The 24,452-nt window shown below is 31.9% G+C and overlaps 1 protein-coding gene and 1 long non-coding RNA gene across 2 annotated transcripts in view; one reads left to right on the top strand and one right to left on the bottom strand.

The window, feature by feature from the left end:
- The window catches only part of LOC143072000 (exportin-7-like), a 60,329-nt gene that overhangs the window by 31,426 nt on the left and 4,451 nt on the right, over positions 1-24,452 (bottom strand). The window contains exons 2-9 of the mRNA XM_076246746.1: positions 11,710-11,856; positions 7,407-7,500; positions 6,919-6,989; positions 4,529-4,624; positions 3,613-3,690; positions 2,851-3,000; positions 2,397-2,523; positions 1,652-1,725 (exon numbers count right to left, since the gene is read on the bottom strand). Coding sequence (XP_076102861.1) covers positions 1,652-1,725; positions 2,397-2,523; positions 2,851-3,000; positions 3,613-3,690; positions 4,529-4,624; positions 6,919-6,989; positions 7,407-7,500; positions 11,710-11,856 — 837 coding nt within the window. The remainder of the gene's footprint in view (positions 1-1,651; positions 1,726-2,396; positions 2,524-2,850; positions 3,001-3,612; positions 3,691-4,528; positions 4,625-6,918; positions 6,990-7,406; positions 7,501-11,709; positions 11,857-24,452) is intronic.
- On the top strand, positions 8,555-10,967 carry LOC143072001 (uncharacterized). Its single transcript, XR_012977013.1, has 3 exons — positions 8,555-9,083; positions 9,832-9,900; positions 10,662-10,967. It is a non-coding gene; the product is annotated as an uncharacterized LOC143072001 (long non-coding RNA).

The raw sequence follows: 24,452 nt of genomic DNA, 5'->3' as shown, positions 1-24,452 counted from the left end.
TCTAAAAATAGATTTGTTTCTATGACCCATATGTACAATGTACATTGTTAGGCTTTGATTAAAATAAACTTTTAAACAATACTTCACAGTTTATAATTGTTTTAACAATAGATGTGTAATGAATTGCTGTTGATATGCAGTTGGGCACTGAAGTAACAACTTGTTAGTTTCGTATATGCAAAGCAGTAATGGTGGGGCCCTGTACGGGTTAATTGCTGGACACAAGTGTTGAAAGTGAGAAAATATAATAATTAAAAGTAAATGCTCTTTTCATAAAATATTAAAAACAAATGATTGATGTATAAAATTCTTTAACCATATGTAAATGCCCTATAATATTAACATTAATACAGATCACCCCAAGCCCAATAGAGTTCACATTGGTTATGATCGATAATTAGCAGGAGTTTTTGTTTTAAAAATTAACCCCAAATGTAATCTATGGACAATTGTTTACCAATCAATTATTAACACCCTTTGAAGTAGAATGGTCAGTGTTTTTACAACAATTATCTGTTTGACATTTTTATGACCTCGAGGCTTAAAATAGAACATGGGAAACTTTACCTGTGTAGACATCGAGGTTTATTTTTAAATCAAATTCCATAATATAAACACGAAAGAAACTGTTTTAAAACTTTATTTCAATAATACAAAAGTAAATATGAAATAATAACGAAAATAAGGATGCATTCAAGAAAAATATACTTACCAAATGACCGTTTCCGGTCAAAAATCTCGTCAGTTTTAACTAATCATATCTAGACGGCAATAATTTTCTATGCAATAAACCGAAAGGCCACTTGTAGAGCAATGCATATAACCGGACAATTTAACATTAGATGAATGGGAAATGGTTTTGTGCAGGAGAAAACTATGCAATTAACCGAATTATGCTATTAAGCGGTATGCAATTAAGTGGAATCGACTGTACAAAATAAAAATTTATAAATGATGGACCTTCTATCCAGACGCTTATGATCAAAAGAAACTATCAATACTAACACATAATCATCATGCAAATAAAACGTTGGAAATTCATAGCATAACTTGACGTTACAAGTAATAAAATGACGATGTCACGATTTTTGATGTTTTTTTTACAAAATGTTGAGGTTGCGTCGCTTCTACAGGGAAAACGAAGTCGGTGACCATATCTTTTTTTTACATCATCTAATTCGTAAGAAAATAAGGAACAAAATACTAATTTTTTTTAAAATTCTATGGAGCGGTTCACATGATTTATACCGGAAACCGAAAATTGTAGAAGAAAATAAAGGATTTTCCCTATATATTCAATGTAATTTGGTACACTCTCGGACCATTTAAAAAATGGCTTTTTCTCGAAAACGAAGTCTGTGACCTATACTTTTTTTTACATTTTCCGATGTATATTTTCAATATCTAATTGAGTTGTAAATTTTAAAAAAATCTATGGACTAGTTCATTTACTGATCCTTGACCTTAAGGTGTCATTTCTTTACTCCTTAATGCTGCATGTCTAGCAGGGAAGTAACAAATATCAATGTGCAAGTCAATTCTATGATTGGACCAGACCTTCTACCACCCTCTAGGACAATAATATGAGACAACTCAGGAAGTTCCTTAAAATGAACATTAACTTTTGTACAATCAGTTTATATATACAAACCATTGATGAGAGAGATGCAGGTAAACCTGAATACAGCTCATAAAACAGGGTTAATGTTGATAGGTCTAGAAATGCTGAAAAAGAAAACAGAATAATAAATAAGAAGGGGTAAAATGTTGACAGGCCTGGGAAAACGGAGAGATATAAAGAAGGTAAAATAATAATAATAGACCTATAGAATAACTGAATAATATAAATAGAATTAAAACATTGATGGTAATTTAAATTAAGCTGAAATATAAACAAAACTGAAAATTCCTGTTTAACACTGAAATGTCAAGATTGCAATATTTTTCAGTGGGAACTAAATCAAAGTGATTGTAAGAAAAGAAGCATAAAGATTGTGTTTATTTAAAGGTTGGAAGTAAAAGTAAATATTATATTGTCATTGGTTGTAGATGATTCAACTACAATTCTGGACAATGGGAGATAACCTCTAATTTGAAAAGATGACTTTAACAAAGACATCAATTTATATTTGTAGAACAGATATTAGATTCCAGCACATTGCAAAATATTTGTTATTTTCTTGAAAGGTGTAACATTGTTTTGTGACTTGAATATCTGAGCATGTGTAGAATGTTATGATCAATGCACTATACTTTGTGTATCAAAAAGGTAGAGATAAGGCTTGGCAGATTTAGATATCAAGTCAGTAACGTTGGGTTTTGGTTGCATTTCATCCCTTTTTTTAAGTAATGCTTAAGTCCGGAAAATATAATTGAGAATAGAAATTAATACATACCTGTTCTCCAGCTAGTTGGTATTTGTACTGTACACAGCTCATCTGAAGACTCATCATTAGATGTACCAATGAAGTCAAATGTTAAACAGTTGTGGGCTAGTCTTAAAGCACTTGATATTAAACCATGCTAGAAAAAATAATTATACAATATTATAAATAACTGATAACTAAAACCTCCAACAACTTGTAACATTAAAGATAGAGAATAATTTCAAATAGAAAAAACAGCATACTCTTTATTAAGATAACATTTTCTAAAATCTTTTTCTCATTTATCTTTAATGGTTTATTTTCAAAATAATAAGTCAAGCAATACTAATTTAAAAACACACCTAATCAGAAATTCTTATGTTTGAACAATGTAAACAAAATTGGAAGTTACATCATAAGCATTCACATAAAGAAGTACAGAAAAGCAAAAGAGAAACAACTCATTTGAATAATTTATACTAACCTGACTATCATCTGTAAAGTTCATACTTTTAAGATTTCCAACAGCAGTACGAAGAAGTGAGCATGATAGTTGGAAGATTTCAAATAACTGTGTATCTCGAAATGATGAAGCTATCTTTCTGTGCTTGTTGATTGACCTACTTGCCTCAGCCTGTAAAATGTTTTTAAATGCCATAATATTAACTATAAGTAGTTTCTGTATTCATATTTTTGACAAAACAAATAATATAGCCTGAATCCAAATTAACTAAATAAAGAGCATAGATAGAGAAAATAATGTAATAGACATCAAAATCCAAATTGTATCAATATATATGCATCTGTTTTGCTTACACTGCATTTAACTGAAGCTGGAATCAGAAAACACATTGTAAACACATAAATTGGTAATGTAAAGATCATGAAGATTCAATGTTTGTATGGACACTGGAACTAGACAAGTGTGCTTAGAATGAAGTTCTTGCCTTAACATTTCAACAGAATTTATGATGAAAGTCTACAATATGAAGGTTTTACTTGAAGTATTATGTACACATGAAATTATCAATAATCCATGTAAATAAACCAACGGTCAGACTTGCATAATGGTACAAGATCTTGGAGTAGCAAATTTTCTGACTGCAGAGTTTTTTTTTATTAACCAGACATTTGATGTGGCAGGAATAGTTAAATTGAAATGCAAAAATGCTGCTTTAATAGCTATTTTTTTTTAGGTGCAAACTATCTCATCAAACCCTCTTACATCTTCTTATAAGATATATACCTCACTGAGCTGATTCATTTCACAGACAAGCTGAGACAGCAGTTGTACACCTATCATCACATGCTGTGTTGATCCACTCTGAAATTTCAAAATGATTTATAATTATACATGTATAATAATGCAAGTTTCAAATGTTATTAAAAGCCTGTAAAATTGTGGTGATGCATAAATTATTTCACATAGTTTCAAATCAGTGATTCATGTAGTATTTTAGTTTCAAACCATGGTGATTCATGTAGTATTTTACGGTCTCAAATCATGGTGATTAATGTACTATTTTACAGTCTCAAACCATGGTTTCATGTAGTATTACAGTCTCAAATCATGGTGATTCATGTAGTTTTTGCGGTCTCAAACCATGGTGATTCATGTAGTATTAGTCTCAGATCATGGTGATTTAAGTAGTATTTTGAACAGATATATCATGTTAAGGAGGGGAATTTGCAAAAAATACCAGTCGAGAGAATGTTAAATTTCACTAGCAGTAAGGCGAGGGAAATTCATTCTCAAGACTGGTATTTTTTGCAAATACCACTCAAGAACAGGTTATATCTGTTTAATTACACAGAATGTTAACATTCAAAAACGCATTGATGATGGTGACGTTAAAAGCATCCAGTCGGATAGAGTATTTTTTGGCAAATACCACGGCAGAGAGGGTAAAAAAGACATCCTTTTTGCATATACCCCAGCGGCATTAAAAAAGGTGTTTTTATTTATGCATCTTTATTACACTTGCATATATAAGGTAAAGATCCAAGTAGATAGTTTTATTTTGTAGCTAAACTGTTCATTTTTCATTTAAGTATCATTTCTTTTTATCAAAAATTTTAATATAATCATTTCATATGGCAGACAAAATATGACTGGCGTTGTTTTAAAATACCTAAGACTAGTCTAGGGAAAGGATGATTACCTGAATAAACTTTGTGACATCAGACACGACATTACGGAAGACAAATCCTTCATCTTGTACATCAAACCAACCAAGTTTTGTAATTCTGGCAAATAACTGAAAAGAAACATATGGAAAACGACATAAATCAAAAGTTACTCTAATTGTTTATATTTTTTTTTAAAACATACCATCTTCACATATAGAAAACAACATAAATCAAAAGTTACTCTAATTGTTTATATTTTTTTTAAAACATACCAACTTTCTCTAATACTTATGTATAAAGTTATGTTTTAAATCATATTTGGATTCTAAAGGAATACAATGTTAAAAAACAATTCATTGATCACCTGAGATAACTGTTTTGTTTTTAATAAATACTAAAATAGCCTTCACATACAAGATTGATCTTATTTACATTTTTGTTTGTAATTTTTATGTGCCTTGTGACTTCTGATAAGTTGTGCTCTTTTCAGCATATTTATGTTTTCATTTGTTGTGCTGTTAGACCTCTGTTAAGGTAACTTAACCCTTTCCTCCATTATGACGCCTTTTGACGCCACCCCCTTTAGTCCATAATGACGCCTGTGTAGAGCCTCAAATGAAACAGCTTACCTACCAAAAATGTGTATCAGACTTAATAAAATGTGTATCTAATATAAAAACAAGAGGCTCTCAAGAGCCTGAATCGCTCACCTGGTAAACAATGCCTTATTGAACATATTGAACCATGCCAGGCAAACATGTACAGCTAACAATTCTTCAATATTACAAATATATATGACTTACTGTTTATAAATAAAGAAAATGAGACCAAAACACAAACACTTCCAAATCCATTCAGTAGTTTCAGAGGAGAAGATTTTTTAAAGTTAGCAAATATGATGAACAAATTGTGAAAAATTGTCATTAAAGGACATTTACCCCTTAAGGGGTCAATTGACAATTTTGGTCATATTAACCTATTTGTAGATCTTACTTTGCTGATCATTTTTGCTGTTTACAGTTTATCTTTATCTATAATGATATTCAAGATAATGACCAAAAACTGCAAAATTTCCTTAAAATTACCAATTAAGTGGCAGCAACCCAACAATGGTTTGTTTGATTCGTCTGAAAATTTCAGGGCTGATAGATCTTGACCTAATGAACATTTTTACCCCATGTCAGATTTGCTCTAAATGCTTTCGTTTTTGAGATATAAGCCAAAAACTGCATTTGACCCCTATGTTCTATTTAAAGTAAGGGCGGCCATGTTTTCTGACGGATCAAAAATCGAAGCACACACTTTGTGCAGGATAATCTAAGGAACTATCATGCTAAGTTTCATCCAAATCCATTCAGTAGTTTCAGAGGAGAAGATTTTTTAAAGTTAGCAAATATGATGAACAAATTGTGAAAAATTGTCATTAAAGGACATTTACCCCTTAAGGGGTCAATTGACAATTTTGGTCATATTAACCTATTTGTAGATCTTACTTTGCTGATCATTTTTGCTGTTTACAGTTTATCTTCATCTATAATAATATTCAAGATAATGACCAAAAACTGCAAAATTTCCTTAAAATTACCAATTAAGTGGCAGCAACCCAACAATGGTTTGTTTGATTCATCTGAAAATTTCTGGGCTGATAGATCTTGACCTAATGAACATTTTTACCCCATGTCAGATTTGCTCTAAATGCTTCCGTTTTTGAGATATAAGCCAAAAACTGCATTTGACCCCTATGTTCTATTTTAAGTAACGGCGGCCATGTTTTTTGACGGATCAAAAATCGAAGCACACACTTTGTGCAGGATAATCTAAGGAACAATCATTTTAAGTTTCATTCAAATCTATTCAGTAGTTTCAGAGGAGAAGATGTTTGAAAAATTGTTAACGACGACGACGACGACGACGTCGACGACGACGACGACGACGACGACGACGACGACGGACGCCAAGTGATGAGAAAAGCTCACATGGCCTTTTAGGCCAGGTGAGCTAATGATATTTATGACAATATCTGACTAGAATTTAATTGATGAAATATTCGTTTTCGCAATGCATTTATATACTTTAAACCTGATGATTTAGGATTTTTCAATAAGCGAATCAAGTATGTAAAAAAAAATCCATGGAGGAAAGGGTTACGGATTGAGTAATCGCAAACCTGTTTTTAAACATTTACCCCCCATTACAAGCTTAGTAAATAAATTAGGCTGTAGATTTTTTGTTTGAATTGTGTTAAGTGTCAGGGCCTTTTGAAGATCAGTTGCTTGCATCTTTGGTCTTTAGTGTATAATTGTCTCAATCATGTCAATGGCAATCATATCACATCGTTTTTTTATATATAGATAAATAGAATATTCCAAAATTCAAGAAATTGTTGAAACTTATTATCATGTGAAAATTTCTCTTAACATACCTGTACTAAGGCCTGTAGAACATAATGAACAAGTTTTGGTCTCGTAGCCAAGTAATTCAATATATAATTCCCTGAAAAATAAAAAGAGTGTTGATATAATCCTCTTTCAACAAAAAACATGTTTCCAATTAAATGTTTAATAAATATCCCATTTATTTTTGCAACAGATACAATATCACAATAAGGTGACACATTTTTGCTAAATTTTCTTATACATTGAACAAGGACCGGAAAAGGTCTTAAAATAATATTTCATAAGGTAATATGAGATCAGTTGTCATACATGTAGTCTTGTTGTATTCTTAATTATTATAATCCCGCCACCAGACTTTTAAACTAAATCAATAATTGCATTTTGTTCATATAATGAAAACTTTTCAAAGTGTAAATTTGATTATGGATTTTCCTTCAAGTCTGTTAATGTCTTGCAAAGATTTCTCTATTCAGGGTGAATTTATGAGAAAATTTCTTCAGAATTTTTTACTTACGTATATCAATTCTTTGTTCTAATGGCAAAGTTAAATTTGGCCGTGAGACAAGCTTTGTCAAAGTTGTGGCTGCCAATAACTGAGCATAAGGAGACTGCAAGTAAATCAAATAAGGTTTTAAAATCATACAAATATAGTATCATGTGTATACAAAAAGGCTACATTAACTATATTATATGGAAGTTCCAGCTGAAACCTGAAAGGCACTTTTGTGCAATAATTGAGTCTGTACCAAACTCTTTTTGTATCTTTCTGACAACAATCAGACAGTGTTGTAGGTTTTGTCTGACCAAACAAATTTTTGTCTGTCAATAAATCAATTCATTACTAAAGATTATTGTGTTATTTATGTTTTTAAATGTACCCTGTTGTTTTATGATGTCAGATATTTATGGTAAAAATTGAATTTTCCTCATAATTGTGCTTTTTGTCATTATTGCTTACTTTGACAGTCATGTTACATCACAAGGGCTTACCAGTGATAGCCCCTTGAACATACTTCAATGTTCAGAGTTCAATGTTTTACCCAAAAAGTTTTCATTTTTATTGATCACACAAACACATATCAAAATACAATAATAAGTCACAGAAAGAGGCAGTAAAACCACTGGATATATTTGCACATGTTCACTTTTACAACTTGAGCATATTTGTTTTTCAAATATTGCGATCAAAACAACAAATTCAATGCCTATATAGGTGTAATACCACCATTGATTTTCCCCTTTTAGTCTTTGTTAAATTTGCAAAAGTTTTGCAAATAAAGAAACACTTGGCATGAGTGAAGTTTTATCCTGTCAAGTACTATAGACAAAATCTCACATAACATTTCAGTACATATTTGAAAATAACCATCACTGGAAGTTAACCAATCAAATTCAACTCCTCAGTGTCAAGCTGCTTATCAATTTGAAGTCATTTTGGTTAGTGGTATTGAAAAAAAGTGAGACAAAAAAAATCGTTGGATAAACCGACAAGGTGATTGCAATATAGCCATCATTACTAGAGTGATGGCAGCAGAGTTCGCGAAAATGGTCGGTCCTGTCGGTCAAAATGAGGCTCGGACCAGTATTTTGAAAGCTAGTGCCAGTCCTGATGACCGATGTAAAAATGGCTGTTGCAGTGCCTTTTTTATCGGTAATTAGTTGGGACAACATCCCTAATGCGCCTTGAAATGAGGAACTCAAAAGTCACGTGTAAAGAAAAAATCTCTGTGTAGTGATATTGGACATGTTTCTATTTTTAGCAAATGACTGAACTTAATTATTTGTGGTGATTAGGAAAGTAGAGGAACATAGAATAAATGTGTAAAAACTATGGAGCTATTGAATGTGTTCAAAGTATTAAATTTTCAAAGAACTTATTGTGTTAAAAAGGGGATATTTTACCACAAGGAGCCGCATCACAACAGGATGTTCGGGGTTTGCTAATTTACGGAAAAAGTAATCTCACTTCGTACCCCGAAAATTTAACCACATATGTGAAAATGTCACAGCTTCGAAACAAGCTATCATACATATCCAAGTTAACGATATGGACTGAGCTACAGGAAAAAACGTTACCATTACCGCCTATGTAAAAACAATTAAAGATTTTGACCCAAATTAGAAGCTCAATTCCAGAGGTTGTCAGACTGATTTATGGATGATTTCACCTTGTACACCACCGAAAATGATGGTAAGTAGTTTTTTATTTATACCTAGATATTATAAATTGTTTAAGCTAAATGTTATTGATAAAGATCAGCAAAAACTCAAGAAAATTTTCGCTTTTAAAATGCATCACTAGCACGGGGCTGAACACTTGTTTTAGGCACAATCATAAATTTGTTTACTTCCGAGAGATCCAAAAGGAATGTGTTTACTACATTGAAAAGGCAAGAAATAACTTTTAATATTATTAAATTGTAAGTAAACATGACACAATATAGTCTTTGTTATGTAATATCACTCTGGTCTACAGGAATACCTGATAATCAAGGGAGATAACACACTTTATACGAGTAATGTGAGATTCATCATCGCATGTGCCTTTATCCAATGATTTGACCCCTGGTCAGTAGATACATGTATCATATGCACAAAAAAACAGACAAAAACAGTTACATGTTTTTAGAAAATCATGAATTATTATTTTAATGCACATGAGCAAAACAAAGGATATTGTCATTTCTCAGTGAAAAAGGGGGAGGGTCAAACCTTCTTGAAAACAATATTTCTGCACCTATTCAACTATTAAGCTAGTTAGCTACTACCCATGGTTCTAATACAAAAGGTTTAAATGAAGGTGGCTAAGCCACAAGGGAGAAGCATTTGTCTTTCTTTGTGATTAAACTTTCAAGAATAGATTTTTCTCTCTCAATAATACTTTGTATTTAAATCAAATGATAACACAGCCTGAGTATTTTTTTTTTGTCTTATTTCAGTTCCAGACATATCATTATTTTTCAACCTGAGATGGCAAACTAGAGGTTTTGAAAAGTCCTGAATAACTGGTAAGCATTTTGTTTTATTAATCAAGCTCTAATTGTTTATTTCTGGTATTTATGCAATTAAAATTACAGTCGGTATGTTAAAAATATGCTAATATGAAAACTGTTGCTATGGTCTTGGTATTAAATGAAAAGGCTTAGTTACAGATCGTTTGGACTCAATATTTCGAGTTAAATCTTGCGGCAACTGTTTCTCGTGTAACACTGCAAACTATATTCAGCGCTATTTTGATCTGTCGTTATTTAATGACGCCATAATACATGTGATGTCACAATGTTTCCTTTAAGACCTCATGTGGATTTCTCACTGATAAAAGGTTTTCACTGAAAAACATGTAAAAAACATTTTTTCTCAAATGGAATTATGTGAAAGGACAAGTTTTGAAAATTTGCACTATATTGCACTCTAATTATATGATACGGATGACTTTCCCAGTAGTTTAGAGCGGTTTCAACAGTATTAAATACAAGATTTCCACTAGTAAGAATAATTATTTTGGTGTTGTTTTTTTTATAAAACCTTCAGTTTTGCATAATTTCTCTGTCAAAATGCACTTTAAGGCACAAGAAAATTTTATAGAATGCTTTATCAGGGTCTGTGTATTGTAATTAAAGGTTATAATCAGAAGTTTTGTCCTTGATTTGACTAGTGGAGGTAATCTGGAAGAAATTACTTATACATACTCATTGTATTCAAAATAAATGAATATAGCGACGAAAGTGTCATTGCCTTATAGTGCTAAAACAACTTTATTTTTTTTCAGAAATGGACAAAAAAACAAAGATTTATTCAGAATATTATACCGATGAAGATCACATAAAAATATTTGGAAAAATCAGAAGTATGGATTACAATATGGGACAACATCCCTAATGCGCCTTGAAATGAGGAACTCAAAAGTCACGTGTAAAGAAAAAAACTCTGTGTAGTGATATTGGACATGTTTCTATTTTTAGCAAATGACTGAACTTAATTATTTGTGGTGATTAGGAAAGTAGAGGAACATAGAATAAATGTGTAAAAACTATGGAGCTATTGAATGTGTTCAAAGTATTAAATTTTCAAAGAACTTATTGTGTTAAAAAGGGGATATTTTACCACAAGGAGCCGCATCACAACAGGATGTTCGGGGTTTGCTAATTTACGGAAAAAGTAATCTCACTTCGTTCCCCGAAAATTTAACCACATATGTGAAAATGTCACAGCTTCGAAACAAGCTATCATACATATCCAAGTTAACGATATGGACTGAGCTACAGGAAAAAACGTTACCATTACCGCCTATGTAAAAACAATTAAAGATTTTGACCCAGTTGTACCGCAACTAATTCCAATATGTGTTAACATCGGTCTTCAGATGTACCTGCTACTAATTTCCGGTACTGGTTTCCTGTTATAAACAAACTGAAACCTATGGAAACCAAAGTGCCGATCTACACGTGGCCTGCTAAATTTGTTCATGGCAAACAATCGGCGATTGAAATCTTAGATGGAGATAACAAATACTGAAAAAATGATTCAGATGATGAAATGGATAGAGAAATGACTTTATTAAGAACAATCAGAAGATCAGAATTGGTCCTTCATAATAATTTGTCTGTGGCTGTGAAAAATAAAACGAATAATAATAAAGTTACTTTTGGATAAAATATGTTATCATTTTTATTTTAGGATCAAATTGACAGATTTTTTTAGGACTGGCTAATATTTTGTAGGACTGACAAATAATCTTTCTTTGTCGGTCCCATGACCGACAGGTCAAACAAAGTTTTCGCGAACTCTGTGGCAGTATTATTTGTTTGAAGACTTACATTTCCTCTTTCCAATAATAACTGACATTTGTTCAGGCAGTCAGGTGATTCAGCAAACTGTATCAGGGCTTTCTCAGCTTCAGAGCGTAGATTGGTATCAGCTGTTTCATACAATTGTTTGCACAGATTTTCTAACTGCAGAAGCTCCTGCGAAAATTAATAAAACTTTTTTCAAATACAGTACAATTAAATACATTCTTGTATAGCACTCTTCTTTTCACTTTGAACATTTTGTATGCTCAAAATAAGGTGATCAATATAGCAAACCTGGTACGTAAAGATGGCCAAAAATTGGGAATTTCCAACAACCAATATTGCTACTACTCAGAAAATACTAATCTCTAAAATTCATGAAAATGAAAACAAATACTTGTGGCTGGGTGATTTATATCAACAAAAAATAATGAGTTGTGTGAACAAAATGACATATTACCCAGTGTTCTCCCAAGAAATTTTGGATAGCATCACATTTGGCATAAAAATAATGTCTTTTTTTCAATGTAATTTGTCGTGTCATGGCAATTGCAATGCTCTATTTCCTTTATGTTATATACGTTATTGTTTATTACAAAATGTATTATATTGTTTGTATGCTATAGGCCCTTATTTGGTGAATAAAATATTCTATTCCACCCTATTCTTTGTGTCTATATTGTTGAATTAACAACTAATAATACAATTAAACTATAACCATGATAACAATATTTTCAGTTTATAATTTCTATATATCATTTATAGTTCCCAGGGTTCTCGTTAAGACGCGTATACTCGTCCTGGACGCATGGAAATCGAGCTGGACGCGTCATTTTTTAAACCCGTTAGTCCCTGGGACGCGTCCTGATTGTATCCCGGGGTCCCAGAAACATAGTTTTGCCTAGAAGATTTATGATACAAAATTGTTTTGAGCCGTTGTTTTGACAAGAAACTAAACCGGAAGTCGATGTCAAAACATTGATGTGATGCGTAGATCAATATTTTTGACAGCTGATAGATTTATAATTTACATAATTTACATTGTCTGCATGGTTGAACAAGCCAATTAACGGTCATGAGACATTTGTCAAATTAAAAAGTAACCAGTTGCTTCGCAGGGCGCAGCATTATACGACCGCAGATGTAGAACCCTGAACAGATGGGACAAGTATGGACACAACTTTTAAGTTTGATACAGCTATAAATGTGGATTGTGATTAAATAGTTGACACAACATAGGTTTATGTCACATTATGAATTTGGTTTAAGAAATGAAAATTAGAATTGTTTTAATTTATCAGTTGGTAGTAAAAATGAAAATACATTGTATATTGTATAAAACAATGATTAAAGTTGATTCAACTACTATTCTATACAAAGAAAGATAACTCCAATTGAAAATTAATTGCTATTGCACAATATTGTGAAATTAGATATTTCTTGCTATTGTGCAATACTGTGCAATTGAAAATTTCTTGCTATTGCACAATACTTGATATGATAATATTGAATCCTGATTTGGACCAACTTGAAAACTGGGCCCATAATCAAAAATCAAAGTACATGTTTAGATAAAGCATATCAAAGAAGCCCAAGAATTTAATTTTTGTTAAAATCAAACTTAGTTTAATTTTGGACCCTTTGGACCTTAATGTAGACCAATTTGAAAACTGGACCAAAAATTAAGAATCTACATACACAGTTAAATTTGGCATATCAAAGAACCCCATTTATTCAATTTTTGTTAAAATCAAACTAAGTTTAATTTTGGACCCTTTGGACCTTAATGTAGACCAATTTGAAAACGGGACCAAAAATTAAGAATCTACATACATAGTTAGATTCGGCATATCAAAGAACCCCAATTATTCAATTTTTGATGAAATCAAACAAAGTTCAATTTTGGACCCTTTGGGCCCCTTATTCCTAAACTGTTGGGACCAAAACTCCCAAAATCAAACCCAAACCTTCCTTTTATGGTCATAAACCTTGTGTTTAAATTTCATAGATTTCTATTTACTTATACTAAAGTTATGGTGCGAAAACCCAAAATAATGCTTATTTGGGCCCCTTTTTGGCCCCTAATTCCTAAAGTGTTGTGACCTCAACTCCCAAAATCAATCCCAACCTTCCTTTTGTGGTCATAAACCTTGTGTTAAAATTTCATTGATTTCTATTTACTTATACTAAAGTTATTGTGCGAAAACCAAGAATAATGCTTATTTGGGCCCTTTTTTGGCCCTTAATTCCTAAACTGTTGGAACCAAAACTCCCAAAATCAATCCCATCCTTCCTTTTGTGGTCATAAACCTTGTGTCAAAATTTCATAGATTTCTATTCACTTAAACTAAAGTTATAGTGCAAAAACCAAGAAAATGCTTATTTGGGCCCTTTTTGGCCCCTAATTCCTAAAATGTTGGGACCAAAACTCCCAAAATCAATCCCAACCTTCCTTTTGTGGTCATAAACCTTGTGTTCAAATTTCATTGATTTCTATTCACTTTTACCAAAGTTAGAGTGCGAAAACTAAAAGTATTCGGACGACGACGACGACAACATGATAGCAATATACGACCAAAAAATTAAAATTTTTGCGGTAGTATAAAAATTGTTTGCAAACTATTTTTTAAATACAAATGCTTGACTGTACCTTAAACATGTTAAATGGAATGAATATAAATCCAAACTCAATTATTAAAAGCAGAATAATCCAGAAATTAAATGAATTCCTTGACCAAATGTTTTCTTTTGTTGACAAACATGTCACATGATCATTTTAGGTGGGAAAAATACTTGGGGAAACACCTAAATAACAGACAACACTGTCTGGATATTTATAGACATTTAAAATAAACAGCTGATACCGTAGTGCCATGAAAATGGTTAAACTTGGTGTATATAATTCAATCTACACTAATCTAATTGGGAAAAGGGTGTTGAAGGGAAGGGATTAATTTGTAAAGTTATTTTTTTTTTTTTGTAATTTAAATTTTGATAACTAAAAATCACCAGACAAATTCTTTAACTGAGTTTATTATAATAGTCCATTCATATTAAAAAAAAAAAACCCTTACCTAACGCCCCAATCTATTTTATGGAACAGACTGGCTTTGACAAACCAACATTTTTTTTTCAATATGGCCCCACATCAAGAATATGACAGACCCAGAAAGAAGTCTGTTTCATGTATAGATTTTGAACAATAACTATTTAAAAGCATTGTTAAGAGGTCATAATTTTTATTGATATAATAACCCCGGCGAGAAGAAATTCATGACTTCATGAACTATCATGAATGGTTCGTGAATGTTCATGAATGGTACATGAAAATTCATAAATAATTCATAAATGAAGGTTCATGAATTTAATTCATGAACTGTTCATTAAAAGAATTTATGAATGTTCATGAAGTTTTGATGAATCACTAGCTGCTCATAAAAAATCATGAAATGTTCATTAAAAGTATTTATGAATGTTCATGAAGTTTTGATGAATCACTAGATGTTCATAAAAATTCATGAAATGTTCATTAAAAGTATTTTATGAATGTTCATGAAGTTTTGATGAATCAGTAGCTGCTCATAAAAATTCATGAAATGTTCATTAAAAGTATTTTATGAATGTTCATGAAGTTTTGATGAATCACGAGCTGATCATTGAAATTCTTGAAATGTTCATCTGTCATATGCATGTGTTATGAATAATAGATGATTTAGTAACTGGTAACACTGCGTGTGGGACTGTCACTGCTGTTACTGGTTTGCTGCAAGAAGGTTTTTTTTACTCTTCCTTTCCCTAAACTGCTAAAGATGTAAATTCTGATTTTCTCCAAGTTCACATATGTGCCTTTCTATTAATTGTCGTCCGGCATATAAATAACTTAGAAAAATATCAGATCAATGATAGATAGGCCCAACGACAGACGTTTCTCAACGTATGTACAATGTAAACAAACCTTGACCTCGTGGTTTTAATCGTACTGAACAGTTCGGCCCTAAAAATACCTTCCAAGTGAGTCCACTTGTTTATTCACATGCACCATGTGCCGTTTAAACTAAAGATTTTTTTTTTATTATACTTAATAAAACTGCATATTAATAAATATTTGTTTGCGACACCCTTGATTTATTTTCATACTTCCGTTACGGCACAGATCAACTTCTGGCCGATATTATCTGGGGCGAGATTGTCACAGTCTCAACGTCAGCATAAGTGCACTCTTGGGTAATACGTCACCAAAATGGAGATTACGCTGATGGAAACACGGAAAAGACATTTCCAGTCAGAAAGATTTCAGATAAGTGCATTACAAATTTAATTTAACATGACAGACATGTGTATATTATTATAAAATATAATTTGTTGAGGAAATATAATTTTTTTATGGTTTCTTTGAGCAAAGCAACATCAGAAAGTCTGAAAGCATATTTGAAAATTTATTTTTAATTATATAAACAAAATGAATAATTGTTTCCACATATGATTATTGGTAGTTACCTAAAATTTATAGTTTTTGAATTGTTTGAATTGTTCTTTTGTGAAAATAATAAGTAGCCAGTTTTTATAATCTTCAGGGGATAAAAAGGGGGAGGGTTTTGAAATGAATTTGATTCATTAACAGCTTCAGATGTAGTGTATAAACACTAGGCAACAACATTTCAATTGAATTTTATTGCTTTAAAACATCTAGAACAATTGATTCTTTGTGGATTTTTTTTATACTTTTAGGGGATTGAATGATTAAATATCAAAATGGAGCTGCCAGTTTTGATAGTAAAACAGATTCCGTGGAGATTTTAGTTACATTTATTCAGCGATTCTACTTGGAAGAACAGAGACAACAAAATATTACAGAAAGAAGCAGAAACTTTACATGTATCCTTTTATATTATTATATCTGACGCATAGTTACTTTAGTTTTAATATTGGGTGGGTACAGGTGCAGATCCAGCCATTTTAAAAAAGGTGTGGGGTTCAAACTATGTACTATAAACCCTTTCATATGCATTGATCTTGCTAAAAAAGGGTGGGTTCCAATCCCCCCCAGAATCCTCTCCTTGACAGTAAATTACCCCTGTGAGATGATAATGAATAATTCATGAATATGCATGAACATTTCATGAACTGTTCATGAACAGATTTCATGAACAGTTCATCATATCTTCATGAACATTTGATGAGCAATTCATGAACTGAAAATCGACAGTTATGTTCATGAACTTTAATGTTCATGAACAATTCATGAACAAGAAAGGTTCATGAACATTTAAATTCAACAATGATCATGAACCCTTTCTTGTTCATGAATTGTTCATGAACATTAAAGTTCATGAACATTACTGTCGATTTTCAGTTCATGAATTGCTCATCAAATGTTCATGAAGATATGATGAACTGTTCATGAAATCTGTTCATGAACAGTTCATGAAATGTTCATGCATATTCATGAATTATTCATTATCATCTCACAGGGGAAAATCTACCAACCCAACATGCATCGTTTATGTTTCATTTCGTCATATTTCATTATATTATGACACAAAATTACATGTGTCCTGGACTCATCAAAATCTTTTGGGACTCACCATTTCTAAAAGTGATGAGTCCCAGGACTCACCATGAAAAATTCCTAGTGAGAACCCTTCAGTTCCACAATTATTTTTTTCCTCTTGGGACAAACAAAAATATATGTGTGGTTCCAAATACCCTACCTACATGTACCCAGCTAAATGAATGAATTGTTAATTAAAGTGCAACCTGTATAGATACAGTTGCAGGTCATATGTAGAAAAAACACTGGTTCTTATAAAAAAAAAAAAAGGAAGAGAAAGTATCATATAGCAATAAAATTTAAATTAAAAAACTTTTTCTTTATCATGTCTATGAAATATATTGGTTCATATGGTACTCAATAAATTAGTCCCAGTTGTTTCTTTTTATCAAAATGATATATATTTTTTTAAAAAGTTATCTAACAAATAGTCTGTTATTGCTTGTTTTTTCTTTAAGTATCATTGTTTTCTGTCTACTGTGCCATTTGTGCATATGTAGTTCTTATCGTAAGGCCACCCTTAAAAAATTGTTTGTTTGGCATTGCCGACCCACACTATCAGCAGGTGGGTAGGTAGGTAGGGATTTTTTTTTTTTTTTTACATTTAAAAGCTTTATCCATGTTAATCATGAAGTCTCTAGATCAATTTTGTCTAAAGCATTGCAGCATTGTTGTGTGTACATGCTGGTAGTTTCTTTGAAAGGGGTCAACCGTCAATGTCACATTCTACATCATGGATAATTTCATGTACCGGTAAGACAGTCAGTTTTATTGGCAGAGTTAACCAAAGTACCCAGAAAAAAACACAGAACTGTCAAATGCAGATTTTTGTCATATCTGGTCCGGTTCCGATCAGTAGTTTACTCTAAAATATTCAATGGCTGCCGAAAGCAATGGAAAATACGAAAATAAACAATGTTTGACAAGAGAGTGGGAATGAATATGGCGTTTTTAATGCATTAAATGGATGAAACATAAACTAAAGCCAGTTATGATCACTTTCCAAAGAAAGTACAAAACTTATTTAGCTCAAAATCAAAATTTTCACTCGATTTACAAAAAGTAATAGGAAGAGAAAGAATGTATGCTAATATTTTGAGAGCCATAAAAAGATACGACTCAACCTCTTTTTAAAAGAGAAAAATTGTTTGTTTCTTTGAATTTTCATTTTGCAAATATATATTTCGATCTTTTTTTATGATTTGCGATTACATTTTCTCCTTGCAGTCGAAATTGTGATTGCAGACCACGTGGTATTAATCATGTCACAAGTGACAGCTTGGGGTATTCGTATCCAAACAGTTATCACCCAAAGGGCAATCAACACCTATTTAATCACTCTAAATTGCCTCTATTGTCCGACTTGAAGGGAATTCAATAAATTTTTTTATGATCATAAGCGGTAATGAGATGAAAGTTCAAAAATTAGGACATGGCTTTGCCATATAGAAACGAGAACAATATCATTTGAAAATAATTATAGCGTCACAGTAAAACGGCCTGGGGAGAACACTGTTTCCAAATCATTAATTCATTCTCAATTATGATCAACTGTTATCATTCTGGACAAGAATGGACTTCCACTATGAAAAAGAAAAATGTATGGTTGCAAATATTAGGATTGGGAAGACGTTGACAAATCCCCCATAATCATTAAATAAGCACCCTTGAAGATGATTATCCTTACTTGGTTCTTTGGTTTAAAAATATATACTTTGATCACCAGAAACATTTGAAATTTAAAAGGGTCATATAAAAACCACAACATAGGTACAGTAGACTCCACCTAATCGGATATCGGTTAATTGAATATATCGGCTATTGTAATATTATTTCAAAACACCGAACCATTCCCTATACATTTCAGTCAAAATACATCGGATAATCGAATATCGGTTATTAGAATATATCGGCCAATTGGATAGGAATATTCATGGAAAATGTGTGAAAACCATGTACAATCGAATATTTTGAAATAATTTCATATTTTTTTTGACAGGAAATGAAGCCCAGTGATATGGAAGGATTTTTTCACTATGGGCCCAGGGCCCCCCCAATAATATATTCAATGGGCCATTTTAAAAAATAATGGGCCATGTTGTCAAATGAGTGGGCCATTTAAATTGACTACTGTAAAAAAAAAAGTATCAGTATATCTGTACAAAGAGGTGGTAATACTTACCTTTATGATTTTAAATTATATCATGGATATTGTTTCTGTGATTTTGTAATTTCAATTTCAATGAATATACAATAAGTTATTTTAACTTCCTCCAAACCGGACAATATTTAAGATAACCTTTATTTACAATATTCAATATAAAAAAGATGTGGTATGATTGCCAATGAGACAACTATCCACAAAAGACCAAAATGACACAGACATTAACAACTATAGGTCACCGTACGGCCTTCAGCAATGAGCAAAGCCCATACCACATAGTCAGCTATAATAGGCCCCGATAAGACTGTTTTGTTGCCTTCTACATGTTCATGTTTTTTTGTACATTAAATTTGGGTCTTCGTCGAAACCATATTTATTCCAGACGTTCCGTATCAGAGAGCATTTCTGGCATTTCCTCTGCACTTCTTGTATTATTATTACTTCATGACAATGACAAGAATAACAGTAGAGAGTATCATTAATTGATAGAACAAAACAACAATTCGATGAAGTCATGTTTACAAAATGTCAAAACGTGCCAAAGACCAAAAAATGACAAGGACAGTTAAGCGCCTTTTATGGAGACAAAAACTATATTCATTAAAAGGCTTTGGGGTTTTTCAATCGAAATAATAGCAAGCTAAACTAATTTAAAAGATTATAATTAGAGATAAATCTCGTCTTTACTAGCCAAATTTCACAAATTTAAAGTTGTTTATAAAAAATTATATCAAGAATGATGGTTAATTACATTTTTTGGGTGATCAGTTAAACCGCATGGTTCTATTATTACCATACGAAAACACCCGAGACGTTAAACCGCATGGTTCTTTTACAATAGGAAAACACCCGAGACAACCCAAAAATATATAGGTGCTCCTATCTTTGGAGGAACATTATATAGTTCGTGTGTACACACATGGCGGTACGGAACACGATCGGAAATCCATTTGACGATATCTAAACGTTTCGAAATGAAGTGAAAAATATTGTGCGCCACGTGGGCGCTTACAATTGTCATTCTATGCGCCATTTCTGGTCGATATGCGCTATAGGCGCAGGGCGCACGTCCTTCCCGATCACTGGAAGCCGGAAGTTACGCCATTACGAAGTTTAAGAAAACTTCAGTACAGAAATGTTTCATTTTATTAATAAAAACGATCTTTCATAGTCAAATAAAACATATTTTTTCTTATTGACTTGTTTATTTTATGAATTTGATATTATATTCTGCCCAAGATGTGTTTGTTATGTGTTTATCCAAATGTGATCGTTATCATTTACTTCACAAACAATGACACGACAGAAATGATAAACTGTGCATGATGTTCATCAATGTTTATTAAATATGAATGAAATGTACCTCTTTCTCAACAATTTATTAAAATATATATAGAAGTCCCGTGTAAAAACAAAGGAATCGTGTGTCAATAGCATGTCCCAGGTGAAAAAGAATTATGTAACTTGTACACACGTACGCCATTTTCCTAATTTACATAATATTCAGCCTTTTATTTTGAACCACGACAGATATGATAGAAAAAGCAAAATTAATTTTACTCATCTTGATGCCCAATTTTATAATCATAAACATAGTTGTATTACTTGAAATTGGAAATGGGTTTCATAAACTAGAGGCTCTCAAGAGCCTGTGTCGCTCACCTTGGTCTATGTGCATATTAAACAATGGACACAGATAAATTCATGACATAATTGTGTTTTGGTGATGGTGATGTGTTTGTAGATCTTACTTTACTGAACATTCTTGTTGCTACAATTATCTCTATCTATAATGAACTTGGCCCAGTAATTTCAGTGGAAAATATTTTCTAAAAAATTACAAAAATTTATGAAAAATGCTAAAAATTAACTATAAAGGGCAATAACTCCTTAAGGGGTCAATTGACTATTTTGGTCATGAAAACTTATTTGTAGATCTTGTTTTGCTGAACATTATTGCTATTTACAGTTTATCTCTATCTATAATAATATTCAAGATAATAACAAAAAACGGCAAAATTTCCTTAAAATTACCAATTCAGGGCAGTAAACTAACAATGGGTTGTCCGATCCATGTGAAAATATCAGGGCAGATAGATCTTGACCTGATAGACAATTTAACCCTATCAGATTTTCTCTAAATGCTTCGGTTTTTGAGTTACAAGCCAAAAACTGCATTTTACCCCTATGTTCTATTTTTAGCTGTGGCAGCCATTTTGGTTGGATGGCCGGGTCACCGGACACATTTTTTTAAATTAGATACCCCAAAGATGATTGTGGCCAAGTTTGGATTAATTTGGCCCAGTAGTTTTAGAGGAGAAGATTTTTGTAAAAGATTACTAAAATTTACGAAAAATGGTTAAAATTGACTATAAAGGGCAATAACTACTAAAGGGGTCAGCTGACCATTTCGATCGTGCTGACTTATTTGTAAATCTTACTATGCTGAACATTATTGCTGTTTACAGTTTATCTCTATCTATAATAAATTCAAGATAATAACCAAAAACAGAAAATTTCCTTAAAATTACCAATTCAGGGGCAGCAACCCAACAACGGGTTGTCTGATTCATCTGAAAATTTCAGGGCAGATAGATCTTGATCTGATAAACAATTAAACCGCATGTCAGATTTGCTCTAAATGCTTTGGTTTTTGAGTTATAAGCCAAACACTGCAGTTTACCCTTATGTTCTATTTTTAGCCATGGCGGCCATCTTGGTTGGTTGGCCGGGTCACGCCACACATTTTTAAAATTATATACCCCAAAAATGATTGTGGCCAAGTTTGGATTAATTTGGCCCAGTAGTTTCAGAGGAGAAGATTTTTGTAAAAGATTTCTAAGATTTACGAAAAATGGTTAAAAATTGACTATAAAGGTCAATAACTCCTAAAGGGGTCAACTGACCATTTTGGTCATGTTGACTTATTTGTATATCTAACTTTGCTGAACATTATTGCTGTTTACAATTTATCTCTATCTATAATAATATTCAAGATAATAACCAAAAACAGCAAAAATTCCCTAAAATTACCAATTCAGGGGCAGCAACCCAACAACGGGTTGTCGGATTCATCTGGAAATTTGAGGGCAGAAAGATCTTGACCTGATAAACAATTTTACCTCGTGTCAGATTTGCTCTAAATGCTTTGGTTTTTGAGTTATAAGCCAAAAACTGCATTTTACCCCTATGTTCTATTTTTAGCCATGGCGGCCATCTTGGTTGGTTGGCCGGGTCACGCCACACATTTTTTAAACTAGATACCCCAAAGATGATTGTGGCCAAGTTTGGATTAATTTGGCCAAGTAGTTTCAGAGGAGAAGATTTTTGTAAAAGTTAACGACGACGGACGACGACGAACGACGGACGCCAAGTGATGGGAAAAGCTCACTTGGCCCTTTGGGCCAGGTGAGCTAATAAAAAACTGTAGGAAATTAGATCCGAGTACGATTACAGTTAGTTTATAGTCGGCATGAATTCGTAGCTATTAATAGAATTTACCTGTGGCCTACTTCCGAGAATTCATAGCTATTTTTAGCTTTTACCTGTTTTAACACACAAATGAAACAAATTACGCAAAAACAACAAGTCACATTATTTAAATGGTACATATTTTATTCAGATAATCAACACATAATTAATAATTAATAGCCAATAGACAGATAAACAAAATACATTATTATCAACTGATCGATCTGTTACTCAATCAACCGAATTATCCGAACTTGTACCTGAAAAAAACAATGAGATTAGTTACAAATTTCCATTAATAAAGCAGCTATAATAGCTATTGGTATCTTAGGGTTGTGTCTGTCAATTTTGAAAAAAAACTTGGAGGAATATACGTCTATCGGCTAATTGAATATATCGAACAATCGGATATTTTTAGCTGACATTTTGGGTATCCGATTGGCCGGAGTCTACTGTACCAGTGAAAATTGGCTAAATGAAGTAAACAAATAAATTTTCAATTTTGCATGCTTCTATGCATTTATGATGTTTTTAATCAGTATACAAAAGAAGAAATGTTTATCTACACCATGAAATTTTGCCCATGTATCAGTATTAAAACCCATTTAATAATTGAATCTCTATATACAGTATATTGAAATCATCAAAAATAAATTTTATTTATTTTTAAGTGGTTGGAATATTAATGTCCAAATCATTTTTGTCGAGCCTTCGACTTTAGTCGAAAAAGCGAGATTAAGCGATCCTACATTCCGTCGTCGGCGGCGGCGTCCATAAATATTCACTCTGTGGTTAAAGTTTTTGAAATTTTAGTAACTTTCTTAAACTATACTGAATTTCTACCAAACTTGGACAGAAGCTTGTTTATGATCATAAGAAAGTATCCAGAAGTAAATTTTGTAAAATAAAATTCCATTTTTTCCGTATTTTACTTATAAATGGACTTAGTTTTTCTGCGAGGAAACATTACATTCACTCTGTGGTTAAAGTTTTTAAAATTTTAATAACTTTCATAAACTATCCTTGATTTGTACCAAACTTGGACAGAAGCTTGTTTATGATCATAAGATAGTATCAAGAAGAAAATTTTTTAAAATAAATTTCCACTTTTCCGTATTTTACTTATAAATGGACTTAGTTTTTTTGCCAGAAACAAAACATTCACTCTGTGGTTTAAGTTTTTAAAATTTTTATAATATTCTTAAACTATCCTGGATTTCTACCAAACTTAGACAAAAGCTTGATTCTGATCATAAGATATTATTCAGAAGTAAATTTTGTAAAAAAAAAAATCACTTTTTCCGTATTTTACTTATAAATGGACTTAGTTTTTCTTCCAGTTAACATTACATACAGTCTGCAGTTAAAGTTAATAAAACATTTATTAGATTCATAAACTATCCTGGATTTTTACCAAACTTGGAAGCTTCTTTCAATCAAAACACAGTATCGAGAGGGAAATTTTTATTGATATTTTTCCTCATTTTTGTTGAGTCTGCGATTAACAGCCAAAGTAGGCGAGACACTGGGTTCCATGGAACCCTTACGAATTTTTCTGTATAACATGCAGTTTAAAGTGCATTA

This window comes from Mytilus galloprovincialis, chromosome 4 (assembly GCF_965363235.1).
Source record: "Mytilus galloprovincialis chromosome 4, xbMytGall1.hap1.1, whole genome shotgun sequence".
NCBI lineage: Eukaryota > Metazoa > Mollusca > Bivalvia > Mytilida > Mytilidae > Mytilus > Mytilus galloprovincialis.
Note: the sequence above shows the minus strand (reverse complement) of the source record. Positions and strands in the feature narration are given on the sequence as shown.